Consider the following 21,250-nt stretch of genomic DNA (forward strand, 5'->3'; position numbering starts at 1 on the left):
CCAGAAAACCCACCCCACATTCAGCAACCGCCATGGTAAAAAAAACCCCGACATAGAATAACAGCACATAAATATATAACACAAGACAATATTAAAATTGGAAAATATAGGCTGCGATGTTTATTAAGGGTTACTAAAGAATAAATAATTTTAATTTTTTTAATAAAAGAGGGTGGGCGGGCGGAACTTCCCATCAAAATCCTCTTCAAATGGCCCAGAACGCCGGCGAACTCTTCAATATAAAGTAAGGCCTTACCATACCTGGGAGAATTCGCTTAACAATTTATGGGGTAAGATTCTCCAGTGGCACAACATATTGAGAGGTGACATGGCAGATCAGTAGAAAAATTGCAATTTTCACTTTGCATCATCCACTGCGTATTAATTTCTGAAAAACACCTGTGGGGTCTAAATTCTCACTACACCCCTTGATAACTGCCTTTAGAGGTGTAGTTTCTAAAATGGGGTCACTTTTTTTCATACATCAGGGGTTTTGCGGATGCGATATGGCGTCCACAAACCATTCCAGCAAAATCTACGCTCCAAAAGTCAAATACCGCTCCTTTTCTTCTGAACCCTCCCATATATGTAAACAGCAGTTTATAACTACATATAGGGTGTTACCATGCTTGGGAGAAATTACTTTACAAATGTTGGGGTGCTTTTTCTTCTTTATTCTTTGTGAAAATGAAAAATGTTGATCTAAAACGACATCTTATTGGAAAAAAAAAATATTTTTCATTTTCACGGCTTAATTCTAATTAATTCAGCAAAAAACCTTTGGGGACAAAATTCTCACTATACCCGTGGATAATTCCTCAAGGGGTGTAGTTTCCTAATTAGAGTCACTTTTTGGGTCTTTCCACTGTACTAGTACTACAGGGGCTTAGCAAATGTGACATGGTGCCCAGAACAATTACAAAATCCAAATTGCACTCTTTCCCTTCTGAGCCCCACCGTGTGTCCAAGCAACTGTTTATGACCACATGTGGGGTATTGTTTTACTCGGAAGATATTGCTTTACGAATGTTGTGGTGCTTTTTCTCCTTTAGTCCTTGTGGAAATGAAAAAAAATTAGCTAAATCTACATTTTCTTTGAAAAAATTTAGATTTTCATTTTCACAGCCTACTTCCAATAATTTCTGCAAAAAACCTGTGGGCTTAAAATGTTAACTATACCCCTAAATAAATTCCTTGAGGAGTGTAGTTTCCCAAATAGGGTCAGTTTTGGGGGATTTCCACTGTTTTGGCACCGCAAGAGCCCGTCAAATCTGACATGGTGCCTAAAATATATTGTAATAAAAAGAAGGCCCCAAAATCCACGAGGTGCTCCTTTGCTTCTGAGGCCTGTGTTTCAGTCCACTAGCCCGCTAGAGCCACATGTGGGATATTTCCTAAAACTGCAGAATCTGGGCAATAAATATTGGAGCTGCGTTTCTCTGGTAAAACTTTCTGTGTTACAAAGAAAAATGGATTAAAATAGAATTTCTGCAACAAAAAAAACAATGAATTGTAAATTTCACATCTACTTTGCTTTAATTCTTGTGAAACGCCTATAGGGCTAAGAAACTTTCTAAAAGCTGTTGTGAATACTTTGAGGGTGCATTTTTTAAAATGGGGTGACTTATTGGGGGTTTCTAATATATAAGGCCCTCAAAGCCACTTCACAACTGAACTGACCCCTGTAAAAATAGCCTTTTGAAATTCTCTTGAAAATGTAAGACATTGCTGCTAAAGTTCTAAGCCTTGTAAAGTCCTAGAAAAATAAAAAGATGTTCAAAAAACTATGCCAATCTAAAGTAGACATTTATACATTTAAATTTAGAAAAATGCTAATTTTTGCTACATTTTTGTGTTTTTCACTATTAAATACTGAATGTATCGAGCAAATGTTGCCAGTAAAGTCCAGTGTGTCACGAGAAAACAATGTCGGAATCGCTTGGATAGGTAAAAGCATTCCAAAGTTATTACCACATAAAGTGAAACATGTCAGATTTGAAAAATAGCTCGATTGACTCTCTTCCTTATTTTCTCCATAAATGAACATACATTACCTGTCCATAATAATCTAGGAGTCAGTTTAGAAAAAATGAGAACAGAACTGGAAAACATGCATTTTATCTTAGCGAAATCCCTCCCAAAGTAAATCTAATGTCATGACTTTTCCAATGTCATTCCCACCTCCATGAATTATTAACACGTCCGGACATGGCCAAGACAAAATCAGTTTCTTCAATTCAGCAATAACTCTTTTCCACTGAATTCCTCTTATACCCCACTAAAAAATATAAAAAACATTCGGATCGAATGATAGGTTCTCAAACATTTTTTAAGAATTTAAATAAATTGGAACCTAGTTAAAGGGGACATGTTTTTATCTAACAAAAAGGCACCCTTGATTTTAGGTCTAATTTTTAACCATTCGTGAACATCAAAAATGTTGCAAATTTCAGAACCTTCAAATATATTCAATCTTATCCAGAAACCACGATCAGACTAATCTGTTTTTGACTTTCTCAAGAAAATAGATACAAAAGAACCTCCCAACAAAACATCATTCAAATCCAAACCAGAACTAACTTTTTTATTAATAGACACTAATTCACCTATTCTCAACGCCGCAAAAAAAGGCAACCACAAATGCAGTGCGGAACAAATGTAACTCAAAAGTATCAACACAAACTTGGGCTAAAAAAAACCATAACCTACGTAACAAATCCACAGAAATGGGTCTCCTACTATCCAAACAGGAAAAATTATTTCGGTAACACTTTAACAACTGCTTGACTGGAAAATAATTGGTTGCTGGTTGTATTCCCATTAATTTCATAAAAAATGCGATTCATGCTAAAATTTTTGAAATGTAAGATAAAGAAAGCTCTTTCTGAATTAACTCAGAAATAAACAACAAAAACAAACTCATATCGTTATGTAAATAATCAACTTCAAGATTTGTGCAAAAGAAATCCAGTCCCTCCATGCGACCGATGTTCTAATTTTTAATATTAGATGATATCAATCCCAAATCAAGTCCCATAAATGGGTTGGGCATGGGATCCATTCTCCCTCTGCCTTTGGAGCCAGCTCCCGAAATTTCCGCCACTGACAACGAGACAGAGAATTGGCGAGAATTATTATTTCTTCCTTCCACATAACTCGCCTTTAACCCCTTCCCTCTTTAGCCACTTTTGACCTTCCTGACAGAGCCTCATTTTTCAAATCTGACATGTGTCACTTTATGTGGTAATAACTCCGGAATGCTTTCACCTATCCAAGCGATTCTGAGATTGTTTTCTCGTGACACATTGGACTTTATGTTACTGGCAAAATTTGCTCGATATGTTCAGTATTTAATTGTGAAAAACACCAAAAATTAGCGAAAAATTGCAAAAATTAGCATTTTTCTCAATTTAAATGTATCTGCTTGTAAGACAGGCAGTTATACCACACAAAATTGTTGCTAATTAACATCACCCATATGTCTACTTTAGATTGGCATCGTTTTTTGAACATCCTTTTATTTTTCTATGACCTCACAAGGCTTAGAACTTTAGCAGCAATTTCTCACATTTTCAAGAAAATTTCAAAAGGCTATTTTTACAGGGGCCAGTTCAGTTGTGAAGTGGTTTTGAGGGCCTTATATATTAGAAACCCCAAAAAAGTCACCCCATTTTAAAAACTTCACCCCTCAAAGTATTCAAAACAGCATTTAGAAAATGTCTTAACCCTTTACACATTTCACAGGAATTAAAGCAAAGTAGAGGTGAAATTTACAAATTTCATATTTTTCTGCAGAAATACATTTTTAATACAATTTTTTTTATAAAACAGAAGGTTTTACCAGAGAAATTCAACTCAATATTTGTTGCACAGTTTCTGCAGTTTTAGGAAATATCCCACATGTGGCCGTAGCGTGCTACTGGACTTAAGCACCGGCCTCAGAAGCAAAGGAGCACCTAGTGGATTTTGGGGCCTTATTTTTGTTAGAATATATTTTAGGCACCATGTCAGGTTTGAAGGGCTCTTGCGGTGCCAAAACAGTCAAAATCAACCAAAAGTGACCCCATCTGGGAAACTAGACACCTCAAGGAAATTATCTAGGGGTGTAGTGAGCATTTTGACCGCACAGGTTTTTTACAGAAATTATTGGAAGTAGGCCGTGAAAATTAAAATCAACATTTCTTCAAAGAAAATGTAGGTTTAGCGATTTTTTTTCTCATTTCCACAAGGACTAAAGGAGAAAAAGCACCGCAAAATTTGTAAAGCAATTTCTCCCGAGTAAAACAATACCTCACATGTGGTAATAAACGGTTGTTTGGAGACACGGCGTGGCTGAGAAGGGAAAGAGCGCTATTTGGCTTTTGGAGTTCACATTTAGCAGGAATGGTTTGCGGAGGCCATGTCACATTTACAAAGCCCCTGAGGTGACAAAACAGTGGAAACCCCAAACAAGTGACCCCATTTTGGAAACTATACCCCTTGAGGAAATTATCTAGGGGTATAGTGAGCATTTTGACCCCACAGGTTTTTTGCAGAAATTTTTGCAAGTAGGCTGTGAAAATGAAAATCTACATTTTTTCAAATAAAATGTAGGTTTAGCTAATTTTTTCTCATTTCCAGAAGGACTGAAGGAGAAAAAGCACCACAAAATTTGTAAAGCAATTTCTCCCGAGTAAAACAATACCCCACATGTGGTAATAAACGGCTGTTTAGACACACGGCAGGGCTTAGAAGGGAAAGAGCACTATTTGGCTTTTTGAGATCACATTTAGCAGGAATGGTTTGCGGAGGCCATGTCACATTTGCAAAGCCCCTGAGGGGACAAAACAATGAAAACGCCCAAAAAGGGACTCCATTTAGGAAACTACACCTCTTGAGGAATGCATCTAGGGGTGTAGTGAGCATTTTGACCCCACAGATGTTTCATAGAATTTATTAGAATTAGGCAGTGAAAATAAAAACAATCCTTTTTCTTCAATAAGACGTAGCTTTAGCGCAAATTTTTTCATTTTCTCAACAAATAAAGGAAAAAAAGAACCCAACATTTGTAAAGCTATTTCTCCCGAGTACGGCAATACCCTATATGTGGTCATAAACTGCTGTTTGGGCAAACCGCAGGGCTCAGATGGGAAGGACCGCCATTTGGAGTGCAGATGTTGCTGGATTGGTTTCTGGGCACCTGTGGGCCCAAAACAGTGGAAGCCCCCCAGAAGTGACCCCATTTTGGAAACTACACCCCTCAATGCATTTACCAAGGGGTGTAGTAAGCATTTTAACCCTGCAGGTGTTTTGTAGAAATTAGTGTGCGCTCAATGTTGCAGAGTGAAAATGGGATTTTTTTCCATAGATATGCCAATATGTGGTGCCCGACTTGTGCCACCATAACAAGACAGCTCTCTAATTATTATGCGGTGTTTCCCGGTTTTAGAAACACCCTACATGGGGCACTAATCTTTTGTCTGGACATATGACAGGGCTCAGAAGTGAAGAGTACCATGCGGAGTGGAGGCCTAATTTGGCGATTTACAAAGTATTGGTTCACAACTGCAGAGGCTCAGATGTGAAATAATAAAAAGAAACCCCTGATAAGTGACCCCCACTATGGAACTGCACCCCTCAAGGCATTTATTAAGGGGTGTAGTGAGCATTTTCAACCCACAGGTCTTTTCCATAAATGAATGCGCTGTGGATGGTGCAAATTAAAAATGTATATTTTTCCCTAGATATGCCATTCAGTGGCAAATATGTCATGCCCAGCTTATGACGCTGGAGACACACACCCCAAAAATTGTTAAAAGGGTTCTCCCGGGTATGACGATGCCATATATGTTGAAGGAAACTGCTGTTTGGGGACGCTGCAGGGTTCAGGGCCGAGGGAGCACCATTTGGCTTTTGGAGAGCGGATTTTGCTTGGTACTATATTTGTTTGAGTATTGCTGGTGTTTTATAATGTGGGGGTACATGTAAGCGGGGCGGAGTATATAAGGGGCATAGTCAGGTGGTATAAAAAAAAAAAAAAATAATCCATAGATGTGTGTTACGCTGTGAAGCAATCCTTTCTGCACAGGCCGGTGTCGCACTGATAAATGGTGTCATTTCTTATCCCCCTTTTGGTCCACACTCCGCGCCTTTGTAGTTTGGGGAATTTTGCTGGGAAGTGTTGTCCTGGTATAATACGGGCACCGTCGCTTCCAGCGGATATGTTTGGGCTCTCCCCTTCCTGGTTCCCTAATTTTAGGTCCTTGATAAATCGCCTCTTGAAACTGAAGAAATGTTCCCCTCGGGCACAACTGCATATTTTTTTATTTCCTGACTTATTGGAGCCATAACTAATTTTATATTTCATAGACGTAGTGGTATGAGGGCTGGTTTGTTGCGGGACGAGCTGTAGTTATTATTGGTACCATTTTGGGGTACATGTGACTTTTTGATCACCTTTTATCCTATTTTTTGGGATGCCAGGTAAACAAAAAAACGCAATTCTGGCACAGCTTTTTTTGTTTTTTTTTATACAGCGTTCACCACGCATTATAAACTACATGTTAACTTTATTCTGCGGGTCAGTACGATTCTGGCGATACCTAATTTATAGCACTTTTTTATGTTTTACAACTTTTTGCACAATAAAATTACTTTTGTAAAAAGAATGTATTTTTTCTGTCGCCAAGTTGTGAGAACCATAACTTTTTAATTTTTTTGTCGACGGACGTGTATGAGGGCTTGTTTTTTGCGGGACGAGCTATAGTTTTTATAGGTACCATTTTTGGATACGTGCGACTTTTTGATCACTTTTTATTGTAATATTTGTAGGGCAAAGTGACCAAAAAACAGAAACTCTGGTAACGTTTTTTACGGGTTTTTTTTACGCTGTTCACCGCGTGCAATAAATAATATAATATTTTGATACCTCCGGTCGTTACGGTCGTGGCGATACTAAATACATATGGTTTATTATTATTTTTCAATAGTAAAGGACTTGATAAGAGTAAAAGGGGGATTGTGTTTTATTTGATTACTTGAAACTTTTATTGTTTTCAAACTTTTATTTTTTGCACTTTTTTTTACACTTTTTTATACTTTTTTTACACTTTTTCTCAAGTCCCACTAGGGGACTTGAAGGTCCAACGGTCAGATTTATTTTTTTCTAATACATTGCACTACCTATGTAGTGCAATGTATTAGATCTGTCAGTCATTCACTGACAGCAAGCCGTTTAGGCTTCGCCTCCCGGCGGGGCCTAAATCGGCTTCCGTAATGGCAGAGCAGGAGACCATTGTGTCTCCTGTTGCCATAACAGCAGTCGCCAGTCCCGATTGCCTGTCAGGGCTGGCGATCTGCTAGTAACCGCTACGATGCAGCAATCGCTTTCGATTGCTGCATCGAACGGGTTAATGGCAGGGATCGGAGCTAGCTCCGGTTCCTGCCGTTACAGGTGGATGTCAGCTGTACAGTACAGCTGACCTCCACCGCTGATGACGCCGGATCAGCTCCTGACCCGGCGCCATCTTGCCGGCAGCTACGGAAGCCGATCAGGCTCCGCCGCCGGGCGGATCTTGACCGGCTTCGGTGCTAGGCAGACCGGGAGGCCAGTATTAGGCCTCCGGTTGCCATTGCAGCCACCGGAACCCCGGCAATTTCATTGCTGGGGCTCCGATGAGCTGCAAACACCTTAAGTGCAGCGATCGCGTTTGAGCGCTGCACTTAAGGGGTTAATGGCGGGGATCGAAGCTAATTTCGGTCCCCGCCGTTACAGTCGGATGTCAGCTGTAAGATACAGCTGAGATCCGGTGATGATGGCACCGGCTCAGCTTCTGAGCCGGTGCCAAACGTTTGACGTACATGTACGGCATTTTGCGGGAAGTCAATGCTTTCCATGACGTACATGTACGTCAAATGTCGGGAAGGGGTTAAAGAGGCTCTGTCACCAGATTTTGCAACCCATATCTCCTATTGCAGCAGATCGGCGCTGCAATGTAGATAAGAGTAACGTGTTTTTTTTTAAAAACAAGCATTTTTGGCCAAGTTATGACCATTTTTATATTTATGCAAATGAGGCTTTCTTAAGTACAACTGGGCGTGTTTAAAGTAAAAGTACAACTGGGCGTGTATTGTGTGTGTTACATCTGGGCGTGTTTACTTCTTTTACTAGTTGGGCGTTCTGACGAGAAGTATCATCCACTTCTCTTCACAACGCCCAGCTTCTGGCAGTGCAGACACACAGCGTGTTCTCGAGAGATCACGCTGTGACGTCACTCACTTCCTGCCCTAGGTCCTGCATCGTGTCGGACGAGCGAGGCCACATCGGCACCAGAGGCTACAGTTGATTCTGCAGCAGCATCAGCGTTTGCAGGTAAGTAGCTACATCGACTTACCTGCAAACGCCGATGCTGCTGCAGAATCAACTGTAGCCTCTGGTGCCGATGTGGCTGACACGATGCAGGACCTGGGGCAGGAAGTGAGTGACGTCACAGCGTGATCTCTCGAGAACACGCTGTGTCTGCACTGCCAGAAGCTGGGCGTTCTGAAGAGAAGTGGATGATACTTCTCTTCACAACGCACAGCTAGTAAAAGTAGTAAACACGCCCCGATGTAACGAACACAAGACACGCCCAGTTGTACACACAATACACGCCCAGTTGTACTTTTACTGTAAACACGCCCAGTTGTACTTTAGAAAGCCTCATTTGCATAAATACAAAAATGGTCATAACTTGGCCAAAAATGCTCGTTTAAAAAAAAAACAAAACGTTACTGTAATCTACATTGCAGCGCCTATCTGCTGCAATAGGAGATAGGGGTTGCAAAATCTGGTGACAGAGCCTCATTAAGCATATATTAAAGGATACACAACACAATACCAGATGTCTTAACAATTTAGTGGTAAGATCAAAATTTTGATAATAAGGTATTTATAGCAAAGACAACTCCCTCGTTGTCAGTATATAAACAAATTCTTTTATTTCTGAATTCATGACCCCAAATTCCGATTGCATTAACTACAGCGAAAAGTTCAAGTAAAACTATATTCTTATTAACTTGGCCTAACTACCACTCCGATGTGCTCCATAACCAATACTTCCTGCTGCGTCCGTGAACAACCTTTCAACAAATCTTGAAATTCTTGCTGCTTGCAACTATGGCCATTGAATTTGCTCTAAAATTCCAACCGGATATCTAAATCATCCTTTAACCCCTTCCCGCCACAGCCCTTTTTCAGGTTTTCATTTTTGTTTTTTCCTCCCCACATTCCAAAAGCCATAACTTTTTTATTTTTCCGTCGATTAAGTGGTATGAGGGCTTATTTTTTGCGGGATAAGCTGTAGTTATTAATAATACTATTTTGGGGTACATGCGATGATTTGATCGCTTTTTATTTATTTTTTTGTGACCAAAAAAATAGAGATTCTGGCGTTTACAAAAAACCCCACACAACCCTCATTAACCATTTTATTGATAATAAAAAAAAGCCGTCATCGAAGTAGTCCTCGCATTCGAACCTGTAAAAAAACACAAACACAAAAAAAACCAATGATTAGTAACACATGTGGTAGGCTTAGATACAGGGGCCATGTGTGATACTGTCTGTTGGACCCTTTATCTAAGCCTACCACAAGGAAGGCTTAGATACAGGGCCCCAGCAGACAGTAATCTTATACAGTATAACCATGTGATTGAGTTAGATACAGGGCCCATCAGACAGCATCACACAATCTGTGTTCCTGTCTCATGGGCCCTCTAAGCCTGCCACATCGTAGGCTTAAAGGGGTTGTGCAGTCCCTAAACATTGATGGCCTATCCTCAGGATAGACCATCAATAGCTGATGGGTCAGGGTCTGACATCCCCGGGACCCCACCAATCAGCTGTCTTGAAGGGGCTGCAGCGTTGGTATGAGAGTTGCTTCCCCTTCATTTCCTATACTCGCTCACACTGTGAATCGCCGACACCGATTCACAATGTGAGCAAGTGACCGGAATGAAGGGGAAGCAGCTCTCGTATGAGCGCTGCGGCCCCTTCAAAATAGCTGATTGGCGGGGTCCCGGGAGTCGGACCCCGACCTATCAGCTTCAGCAGACAAGGATATTAATCTTCCCTTCCTCTTCAGCCACAGCGGAGGTCCTGGCTCTATCCAGGGTCGGATGTTGTGCGCGGCGTTGTGACGTCAGGACCTCCGCTGAGCTCCGGAGCCATGTGAGTAAGGACTGTCAGTTACTATAGTAACAGGGGCCCGCGGCTTCGGAGCCCGGTCTCAATTGCGACCCCTATAGCTACGCCACTGGCTGATTTTATTGTCCACTTTAGCTAATAAAGCCTTGTGGCCAAACTGTCTTACTAGAGCCAATACCCGATCAAATGTGGCGTATTTAACCGACGCTCTTTCTTTATGAACCTCATCATTTAAAGATGTATTTTCTGGGTAAGAAAGATGATGAATTAATGTAAATGACCCCGCTTCCTTCCTGGGCACTATGCCAAGGGGAGATAGTGTAAAATTCATAAATGGAGGAGTACTAAACGGGCCGGCGATCCTACCTGACTCTAATTCTTTCAACAATTTCTCTTTAACAATAAAATTATGAATAACTATTCATTTTAAATTATCAACCCGGCAGCAGCCTTGGCCATTAAACATTGAGATTTCAAAGCCATCATTAAAAATGAGCTGAGCTTTCTCCCTGTCTAGGTAACGCTACATTTTTACTAGAATCACTGGCGCTTTTTGATAGCAACTCCTTGGTGCTGCTGAGCTGACGGACTTGCTTTCTTAAAACATCTACACAAGAGGAACACTCGTGGTTAGAACGACAGTTATTAATTTACAATTTATGTGGGGCCGTGTTACCATGTGGCGTCCCCCAGGGTAAATGCCATGGGGGGGCCCTGACATTACACCAAAACTCCCCCCACGTTCAACTTATTAACCCCTACTGCACCAGAAGCACTTCCCATCTCACAGTAGCAAAGCATTTTAACCCCTACAGAACTAGATGCCTCCATAAAGCCCATTCCCTCCATGTAACCCTCACCTCATCCAGACAGCGGACCGTCCCCCTGGTACCATCCCTGACTAGGAGAAAGTCAGGGAGGTCATGTGACCGGTCTATACCATGTGACTGAAACCTGCCAGGAGTAACTCCAGCACAGAGCAGGCAGCGCTGAATGGACTGGGCGCAGGATGGAGTGCGCCTGCGCCGTCCTCATTCATACTGAGCATCTCACCTTGTCTAGCACATGATAATGCCGGCACGCAGCCTCCTCCCCATCTCCTCCCCGCTCCTATGGGCGGCCCCGGTGCTGCTAATATTAACTCCATCCTACACAAAAGCGTTTTTCTTCCTCCTTCCTTGTATTGATCTGGAGCCGGTGTGACCTGTCTCCTGCAGCTGCCAGTGCACGGTTACCGGAGCGAAGGAACTGGGTGAGTGGCAGTCACTGGGCACCTGGGCGGTCATAGGGCGCGTGTGTTCCCAGGCATTGCCGTGTCTATATGTGGCTGCTTTTGTATTTCCATGTGATGTCATGTTTAAGGGACTCCGTATGATCCGGGGCTATGCACAGTAACGAAGTCCTAAAATATACAAAAGTCGTAAAACAATCGCACAGTGTGAGTGACCCAGTACAGCCAGCATGGCCAGTGAAGTTTTGACAGGCTGCGATTTTACGGAGCTCTCTCATTGACTTTCTTTTATGTTGTTTCTGCATTTTTAGTGGCGTTTATTAAATTGTGTAATTTTGTAGAAAAATTTCTGAAAAAAGTCATACCGTCCGCTTATTGTGTTTTCCCAAAAATGCTACGGACTACAAAATTGGCGTTAAAACGCTAAAAAAACGAAATGTGTAGTATTGGAGACCTTCCCTTATTATGGAATCCCAGCAAACATCTGACCACTGTTTTAGGCATGAAAGTAATGCCATGTGACCCTCCTATGTGGGTCATCGCTGGGCACAAGTCACTGTGTGAATATCAGCCCTTTGATGATTATGATCGTGTCTATTGTACTAAAAGAACGCTACGACCAATGGACGCTTGTCCAGATGTAAAGTACCGGACAAAAACTCTTTACAGTAGGAATCGCTATATTTACACCAGCTGTTTTTTTTGTTTTTTTTTGCAAAAACAGACTTGTAGTAAAAAAATAAAAATGCCTCACGTCAATGCATCCTTGTGGAAAATCACTTAGTATTTCTTCTTCATTGCTTGGCCCTTTAGGGCCTGTCCACACGTAACAGAATTGCTGCGTATTTTCCGTCCGGAATTGCTAATAGAAAATACGCAGAAGAATACGGTAGCAGCAAAGTGGGTGAGATTTAACAAAACCTGGGGTGCGTTTTTATTTTATTTTTTATCTTTTTTTCCCGTTCCACAACATGGAAAGTGGCCTGAATTGCTGCGTTCTAAAGAGGTGATGTTGCCATCTCACAGACTTGGAAAAAACGCAGCAAAATCCGCACCATTTTCTGCAGTAAAAAAACGCAGGAAATGGTGCAGTTGTTCCACAGATTGCCTGCTAGTTTTAGCAGAAAAGCTATAAGAGTATGTTCACACGCTTAACAAAAAAACAGCGTTTTTAAAACAGCGGCGTAAAAAGACGCCCCGTATGAACTAAATGCTGTTTTTCCCATTGATTTCAATGGGCAGATGTTTGTAGGCGTTCAGCTTCCGTTTTTTTGAGGCGTAAACACCCCGAAATACGCCTGAAAAAATTGCGTGTGAACATACCCTTAGAGTTATAACCGCTAAGGAGGGAGGAGATGCCCAAACATTTGGATTGAGATGTACAACAAACACATCCATATAATTTCAATGTGTCCATGTGAAAAAAAAAACAACTTTACACACTTTGTTTCATGGCCAGGAGAACGAGTAGGCTGCTGCCCAAGGTGCCACTGGGCGTGTCGGGGGTAATGTATGCATTTTAAAATAAACAGTATTTAAATTTCTTTGTACAGCCAATTAGACGCTATGTCCGAGCAGTAGTTAAAGTGTAGCTCTATATGTGATCTCTCGCCCAACCTAACATTGGACTACTTCATGTGGCGCGACATAGTGGGCGTGGCAACCGTACAACACCCAGAGTATCGTGCGCGGGTCCTATTAATTAGAATTGGACCTGTCCACGGTACTGTCCAGACGTAGTACAGTTGCCACGGCGACTGTACCGCCCAGAGTGCAGGTCCTTCTCTCCACGCCTCGTGTCAAATCGGCATGCAGTATACATTAATGATGTATGTTTCGGGGTCTGATGAGCGCTTCTCTTTAGTTTTTGATTGCCTACCAATCTTCTGCGGACAGATTCTCTTTCAAATGCATGACTGTCCATCATGGTAAACTCTAGGGACAGCGGGTGAAGGAGCGCATTCTGAAACCTCTGCTTCGGGCAGAGAACTTGTCCTGCCCCTGAGTTACTCACATAATTATGCAAATATTCTTTGAGCATATATTTTACATCTAGAAATTTTACGAATCTGTTTGCAGGTAAGTCCATGTAGCTACTTACCTGCAAACGCTGATGCTGCTGCAGAATCAACTGTAGCCTCTGGTGCCGATGTGTCCTCGCTCGTCCGACACGATGCAGGACCTGTGAGTGACGTCACAGCGTGATCTCTCGAGAACACGGCTGTGTCTGCACTGCCAGAAGCTGGGCGTTGTGAAGAGAAGTGGATGATACTTCTCGTCAGAACGCCCAGCTAGTAAAAGTAGTAAAAACGCCCCGATGTACGCACATAATACACGCCCACTTGTACTTTTACTTTTAAACACACCCACTTGGACTTTTGCAAGCCTCATTTGCATAAATACAAAAATGGTCATAACTTGGCCAAAAATGCTCGTTTTTTAAAAATAAAAACGTTACTGTAATCTACATTGCAGCGCCGATCTGCTGCAATAGGAGATAGGGGTTGCAAAATCTGGTGACAGAGCCTCTTTAAACAAGAAAAAGAAACCATTTGCACCAATTACGTGTGAAAATTCACCGGCGATGTGGATTTAAAATCCGCTTTATGTCAATTTATGTTGTGGAATCCCTGCAGATTTGTTGCAAATTTGCAAATTTTCCCCCATTTAGTTCAGGAAGTTAAAATCTGCAACAAATGTCCATTGTTACGGATTGGCTGCAAATCTATAGCAAAGTCTGCGAGTTTAAAAAAAAAATAACAAGTACGTGTGTGTGTTTTCATAGCGCCAAATATGTGCCAAAAGAAGAAACTTTTGGTGCGGCTGTTCAGGTGGATTTCCCTGTGGTATCTGGGATGGAATTCTACACTGTGTATCTGACCCATGTCAACATTGCCGGAAAAGTGTAGTAACGCTATTTAGAAAAAGTGACATGCACAATATTTTTGAGGGTATGTTCACATGCAACATTTTCAGGGTGTAAATGCCTGAAAGACGGTAGCTGAATGCCTACAAACATCTGGCCATTGAAATCAATGGGAAAAATGGCGTTCTGTTCAGACGGAGCATTTTTTTTACGCAGCTGTTGAGACTTTTTTATTTTAAATTTTTTTTTTTGGAGCTGGTTTTTCATAGTGCCGATAGAAAAACCACTCCAAAAACCTTAAACATTTTCAGCTTGAAAAACGGCTGAAAGTCAGAGGCTATTCTCTCTGAAAACAGCTCCGTAGTTTTCAACAGTTTCTACACGTATGTGTAATGTTTGTCCTAATTGTGTTTTGCAAAATGAATAACTTGTTTAAAAAAAAGTGTGTGTGTGTGTATACTGATCTTCATCTACAAAGTGTCTAGTGTGGGTGAGGCGTGCCAATGTGTTCTGTAGCGCGCTCCATTTTGTGTCAAATTATAAGGCCTCATGCACACGACGGTAGTGGTGTGCAAGGGCTGTGACTCGCGAAGTGTCACCCACGGCCGCCTGCATATCACGGTGCCTTGCGCATTAACTTCAACTAGCCTGGCCTGTAATAAGACGTGTCCGTTCTTTTTGCGGTCCAGGCTCCTGGGCAATGCACGTACTGTGGAAACCACGGTCGTGTGCATGGGCCCATTGGAATGAATTGCGGCCGCAAAAAATACATTAGTGTGCGCGGGGCCTAAGACTTGTTCTCCCTGAAAGTGTCAGTTTTCAGAGAATATTGATATATTTTCCCACTGGATTGTGTTTTTTCTCGTCTCTTGCATAGTCCGCATATAAAGTGGAGCTTGTAACACCATGTACAAGTGTGGCAACTTTATCTGTTGTAAATGCCAACGACAAATAAGGAAACCTATATCCTGTCAGAAACCGATCTGCACACGCTGCCAATGTAACGTAGCTGTCAGCAGGAAGGAGGGGGTGGAAGCCACTGCTTCTCTTGGTCACTTGAACTTCCGTAAAGACTTCTTCCTGATTCTATGTGTTTTATTCAGAGAAGAATGTGTGACTTGTTTGTTTGAGTCTTGCCTGTGCAGACAAATATGTCATATTAATATTGGGACTAAAATAATCAGTGTTTACTATACAACAAGCCGTTGGTGATATGTTGGACAGAGGCCTGAACAAATCTTGCCTAATTCTGTCAGCCATCACATATCCTGATACACTCACCATACATTTGTCTGAGATTTCAGCTACAGAATTGTATTATTGTGACCCTTGCGTCTTGCTGTAATTGTGGCCGTGGCTTCAACTATGTCATGAATAGCGCACATAGTGATAGCAGTGCCCCCCTCTTTCTTTTCTCTCATATTAAGAGGGAGAAAAGAGATGATATTGTTTATATGTTGTGACTGCTATAAGCAGTACGGAAATCTATGCTATAGGGAGTATATAAATGGGATATAGGCGCTGTTCTTGCCATGTTTAGGCTATACATTTGACCTAAATGTAATTATGTAAATAAAATAAAAACATACAAAAGTAACTATTCTAAACACTATAATATTTCCAAAAGGCAATACTGTTCAGCACTGCAAGTAGAAGTCAATAGGCAGATGGCTCCAAGTGTATGGCATACATCCAAAAATTACAGCCAAATTTATAAGATGCTATGCTGAATCTGCTAAACGTTTTAACTTGGCATTACCCCTTTAACTCCTAGTAGGTTATGTGGACACTTGTGGCATATCTTGTGGATGTGCCATAAATGTCTGATGGGTGCGGGTCCCAGCTCTGGGACCTGCCTCTATCTTGAAGACTGGTGTCCCTCTGTCTAAGTTGGGAATACTCCCTTTTTAAGATCACAAAAACAAGATGTACTTACCTTTTTGAAATCCCTCTGGACTCTAAACACGATGGTTTCCTTTCCCTGGTCTCCTGCCGGTCTTTATTACGAGACTGCATAGATGACGCTTTATTTATTATACTGCAACTAATCGCAGCCGCGCTGGTAAGATCGCCACCTCATTGCTGTGGGCAGTTATTGGAATATTGTGGCGGCGTAACAAAGACCACCGGCGAGATCCTATGGGATCGTGGTCAGTGGAGTGGCCAAGATCTCAAAGGTAAGTACATTTTAATTCATTTAAGTTTGTTATGGGGCTCATAAACCCCCAGACACTTTGCACATTAAATGGCACCCCTTTTTAAATCTAGCTGTGGCAGGCTTGAGACCTCTATGTATTACGTGGACGACCTTTTATACAAGTTGCCACCATGTAATACTACTTTACCCCTGCAGCTGCCTCCACAGAGGAAATGCATTGCTGACTAAATTGTCCACCGGCAAAGTCAGCTTGGTCAACCGGAACAGAAGGGGAGGGGGGGGGTCTGGGATAACCCCCCCCCCCCTTTAAATTGCAACACCGATTCTATTTTGCATAACAAAAGCTACTTAAACGGGTTGACCCAGGATCAGAAATTAGGATTGGTAATAGGTGTTTTTTTTGTTTTTTTTTGTTCTGGGACAACCCCTTTAAGTACTGTAGGAATTCATAACTCTGGTACAATGGTGTTTAACACAAATGTTAAATAAAATGTCTGAATTGTTTCAGGTTGATCACAATGAATGTAGATCGTGAAGTTGGTCTTCTTGTGGAGGAGATTCGGCGTCTTGGCACGAGAGGTAAACACGTGACGCGTACAGTCATTCCTCGCTACTTAATGACATTCCTCTAAATACTCCTGATTCAATAATAACAGAATATGCCGTCTGATTCGCCTGTGTGGCAGTAATATGTAGGTCAGAGGTCCCCAACCTTTTGTAGGCTGTAAGACCCTTTTAAACATGACAAGTGGTGTAGAGCCAAACTGGATATGAGAGTGTAAAAAATATACACCCAAGTAATATGACTCTTACCCCTGTGCAGGCCTGGGCAAACCTTAGCCAGGTTTAGTAGCCAGCTCCAGAAGTTAGGAGTCCGCCATGACTTGCTGTAAGGCTGTTTCCACGTACACTTTACGTTTTGCCAGTCCGATCAGATTTCCAATTGCTAGTTACAGCAGTTCCCTACTCCCCTGTAATGGTAACAATTGTCGGTTGTCCTACTTCTAGTAGTAAGGTCACATTCGGGCAGCAATGGTGAAGTATTACTGCACCGCAGCAAAACCATGTGCTATTTGCTGAAGATTTACTGTGTTTGCAGCAGAATCTGCATGTGGTTTTGCAGTGGTGCAGTAATTATACGGTTCCATTGTACCATAAAACTTGTGTCCAGACCCCCGTGTCAATGGGGCCATTCACACATGCGTGATTTTTCACGCAGCGAGAGTCTGTTGTGTGAAACTCACTGCATGTCCTATATTGGTGCGTTATTGCGCACCTACGCGCCCATTGAAGTCAAATGGTGTGAAAAACATGTACCGCGCACGGATGCACATACGTGTGCAGTACGTGATTTGCGCATCAATTGAAAATATTAAAAAAAAAGGATGTGCATTGCGAGTGCGTGAATAACGCATGCCACTCGCAAAGCACACTGATGCATAACGCAACACGGACCAGATTCATGTGCGTTTTTCACACGCGTGAATCTGATATGCTCGTGTGAATGATGCCTTAGTAATTCTTTGCTTATTCCTGGTGCCACAAGTGCATAATACTATCTGAAGCTGCCAGCAGCTGGGGAACCACATGCAGGGGCCCAAGAGCCACATGTAGCACTGATTAGGGAACAATGACTTAAGTAATGTTGGCTAAATTATGAGCTATAATGACCATGAATGGAGTGTTTTACCCTAATATTACTGGATTAAAGATGCCAGCCAAACGTGTCATAGCTGCATGTCCTAACATTGGTTGTAGTATGTGAACTCGGACCACCAATATTTCTAGGACAAAGGGACTGACGTACTGCCACACAATCTGTAGTGTCCCCGGCTGCCACGTGCAATGACCACACTATAGAATCCACACTTATTACAGTAACACATGTGTATAATTAGCTTTGTATACAGTTTCTACAATATTGTTAAAGCGGTTTTCCAGCCAATAAAAATTGATTGCTTATCCTCCAGGATAGGCCATCAATAGCTGATGGGTTGGGGTCCAACTCCCAGGACCCCTGCCGATCAGCCTTTTTAAAGGGGGTGCACCGCTAAATATGAGCCGAACAGTCCGAGAGCAAGAAAAATGAAGGGGAAGCAGCGCTCATACGAGTGCTGCAGCCCATTCAAAACCGCTGATCGGCAGGGGTCCCGAGTCTGACCCCGAACCATCAGCTATTGATGGCCTATCTTGAAGAAAACCATCAGTTTTTACTGGCTGGAAAACTCCTTTAATGATATATCCCATCACTGCATTGTTCATTTAGGGTACAGTCCCACGTTGCCTATGGCCCAAACATGGCCTCAAATGCGGTGTAGCCTGGTCGCACAATTTTGCTGTTAATACCCATCAAAATCAAACGACCATTGGCGACCGCAAGTGAGCATGGTTTCAGCTCTGTGCGGACGTGGTTATGTTGGACTATGCCCTTTAGGCTCTTTTTCACTAACCAATGATTGGGCGAATGAGGAAACAGGGCAGTGATCAGCTGACAAAGAAACAACCGCTTGTTCTGCAGCCCATCTCCCTGTGTAAACGGAATGTGCTACCAACGAGATGCAACTGTTTGGGGACTAATGATCGTATTAACGGTCATTGCTTCGTTTGTATGGAATGAACTACAGTGCCAATCAACGTGCTGTATTGTCGAATAGCGCTCCCTTACCAGGCAGAATATTTACCTGTATAAAAGGGCCCGGGTGTCACCTTATGTGGCAGGGCCCTGAGACCGGGTGCCACTCAAACCTCTGCACACACTACACCGATTCATTCTGTTTAAACATTCAATCCCACTTTAGCTGAAATCGTTCCAAAAAGAGAAAAGTGTTGTAAAATATTAAAGTGAAACTTGTAGCCATTTGTTATTACTTTTCAATGAACTAGCCAGATAGAGGTGTAACTACCACTGAATAATCTAAAATGACATATTGCACTATAAACTCAAGCATTCCAAGAGAAGACGTCTGGTCATGAAGAGGCTTGTCCACGCGAGAGTTTCAATCTAGATGGAATGCAGTTGCATAAGGCATGTTAAATATTGTGCAGTAAAGATATCTAAATTGGAAAGGTTTGCAGTTTCTTATCTGTACAGATAACATAAATGTTTGGATGAGGTGTAAACTAGGCAGCAACCTTATGGAGAGAGTTGCTGCAAAACATGACCGAGACATAGAGCCTCCTTTATGGAAACTATAAGGCCTCATGCCCACTTCAGTTTTTTGTCAGGGTGCTATCCGTTGTTTTAACTGACATCACTCTGACACATTCGCTTCATTTGGGCCATGCATACTTCTGTTTTAACGGAACCGCGCTGCCGTACCCTCAAAAATAGGACCAGTCCTGCTCTTGTCCGTTTTTGACGGAACAGTCTCGGTCTTGCCATTGATTTGGTCCGTGAAACAACGGACTGCACACTGAAGCCATCCATGTGTGGTCCATGTTCCACGGAACCGTCAGCTGCCGTACAATGGCCGATGGAAGTGTCCATGCAGCCTTAAAGAGAACCTTTCACGTCCCCATACATTTACAGCATGTAATAGGCAGGGCTGCACAAACCCTCGGGCACTTTACATTTTTTTTTTTTTCTCTACCCTTCTCTGTTATTTAGATATCGGTGCCGTTCTATTTGGCGCCCGATATTTAAATAACCACCTGAACTGTCAATGGGGCGTGTTACTATGGCTGTGACACTGTCCAATCCGATATGGACAGTGTTACAGGAAGAGCGAGGATAGAGCAGAGAGAGTGTTTGCGCACGCGCTCTGACTCTTCGGCTTTCAAGATCAGTCTTCTGCCGAACTGGCAAGGTGGCGTATCTCTGCTACGGACAGTGTAAGCGCTCCCCAGCTCTTACACTGTCTGTAGCAATGACACGCCCCCTTGCCAGTTCGGCAGAAGACTGATCCTGAAAGCTGAAGTGGGAACGCGCACGCGCACGCACACACTCCTATCCTCGCTCTTGCCGTAACACAGTCCATATTGGTGGTCTTTTCTTGGGATAGGTCATCAATATCCAAAGTCCCAGAGAACCCCTTTTCAGGGTACAGTCAAACATATCACACATCTGGAGTCTTTACTTTAAAAATAGGAAAAGTGTAAAGCAATGTTTTTCAGGCGTATTTCGGGGCATTTTCCAAAAACTGAACGTAAAAAAACACCCCCGAAAAAGTGCATGTCATTTCTTGTCATGTTTTTGGAGCAGTTTTCACTGACTATAGAAAAAACGCCGCAAAAATCGCGAGTGGCTTAAACGTCTGAAAATCAGGAGCTCCGTACTTTCAGACGTTTTGGATTTTGTGCGTGCACATACCCTAATGCTACATCTCGGTGTTAATACATGTTTTTTGTTTTTTTTTCTGTAATCCGCTGTCACTATCTCGTCTCTCATGGTCAACGCATTTTACTGAAGAACCGACTTCCACGAAATGTTTACATTTTAATTTTCTTTACAGGTAATGATGGAAAGTATTGTGTCACGTTTGGAGTTCTATTCAATGATGACAAATGTGCCAATCTATTTGAGGCTCTAGTTGGAACCCTAAAAGCTGCAAAACGGAGGAAAATCCTATCCTATGATGGGGAATTTCTTCTACAAGGTGTTCATGAGAACGTTGAAATTGTGTTACTTCAGGACTAAAGGAGAAAGTCTTTCATTCAGAAAACCAAACACTCCAGACCAAGTGTTCACCTCAATGAATTGTATGCACGGTCAAGATTATGTATTTTTCTAGTGGGACATCTGCAATACATTTCCTGTACATTTTTTTTCTTTGGAACGTACATTCCTTTTGTAATCTGAAAAGACCAAAATTGCAATAAAGTTTGAAGAAT

At 42.2% G+C, this 21,250-nt stretch overlaps 1 protein-coding gene across 1 annotated transcript in view; it reads left to right on the forward strand.

The window, feature by feature from the left end:
- Positions 1–11,192: 11,192 nt before the first annotated feature.
- ABRACL (ABRA C-terminal like) overlaps positions 11,193–21,250 on the forward strand; it is a 10,068-nt gene continuing 10 nt past the window's right edge. Inside the window, exons 1-3 of the mRNA XM_075864288.1 lie at positions 11,193–11,417; positions 16,929–16,999; positions 20,872–21,250. The exon at positions 20,872–21,250 is cut by the window's right edge and continues 10 nt beyond it. Coding sequence (XP_075720403.1) covers positions 16,939–16,999; positions 20,872–21,056 — 246 coding nt within the window. The 5' untranslated portion in view covers positions 11,193–11,417; positions 16,929–16,938 and the 3' untranslated portion in view covers positions 21,057–21,250. The remainder of the gene's footprint in view (positions 11,418–16,928; positions 17,000–20,871) is intronic.

Source organism: Rhinoderma darwinii, chromosome 4 (assembly GCF_050947455.1).
Source record: "Rhinoderma darwinii isolate aRhiDar2 chromosome 4, aRhiDar2.hap1, whole genome shotgun sequence".
Taxonomy (NCBI): Eukaryota; Metazoa; Chordata; class Amphibia; order Anura; family Rhinodermatidae; genus Rhinoderma; species Rhinoderma darwinii.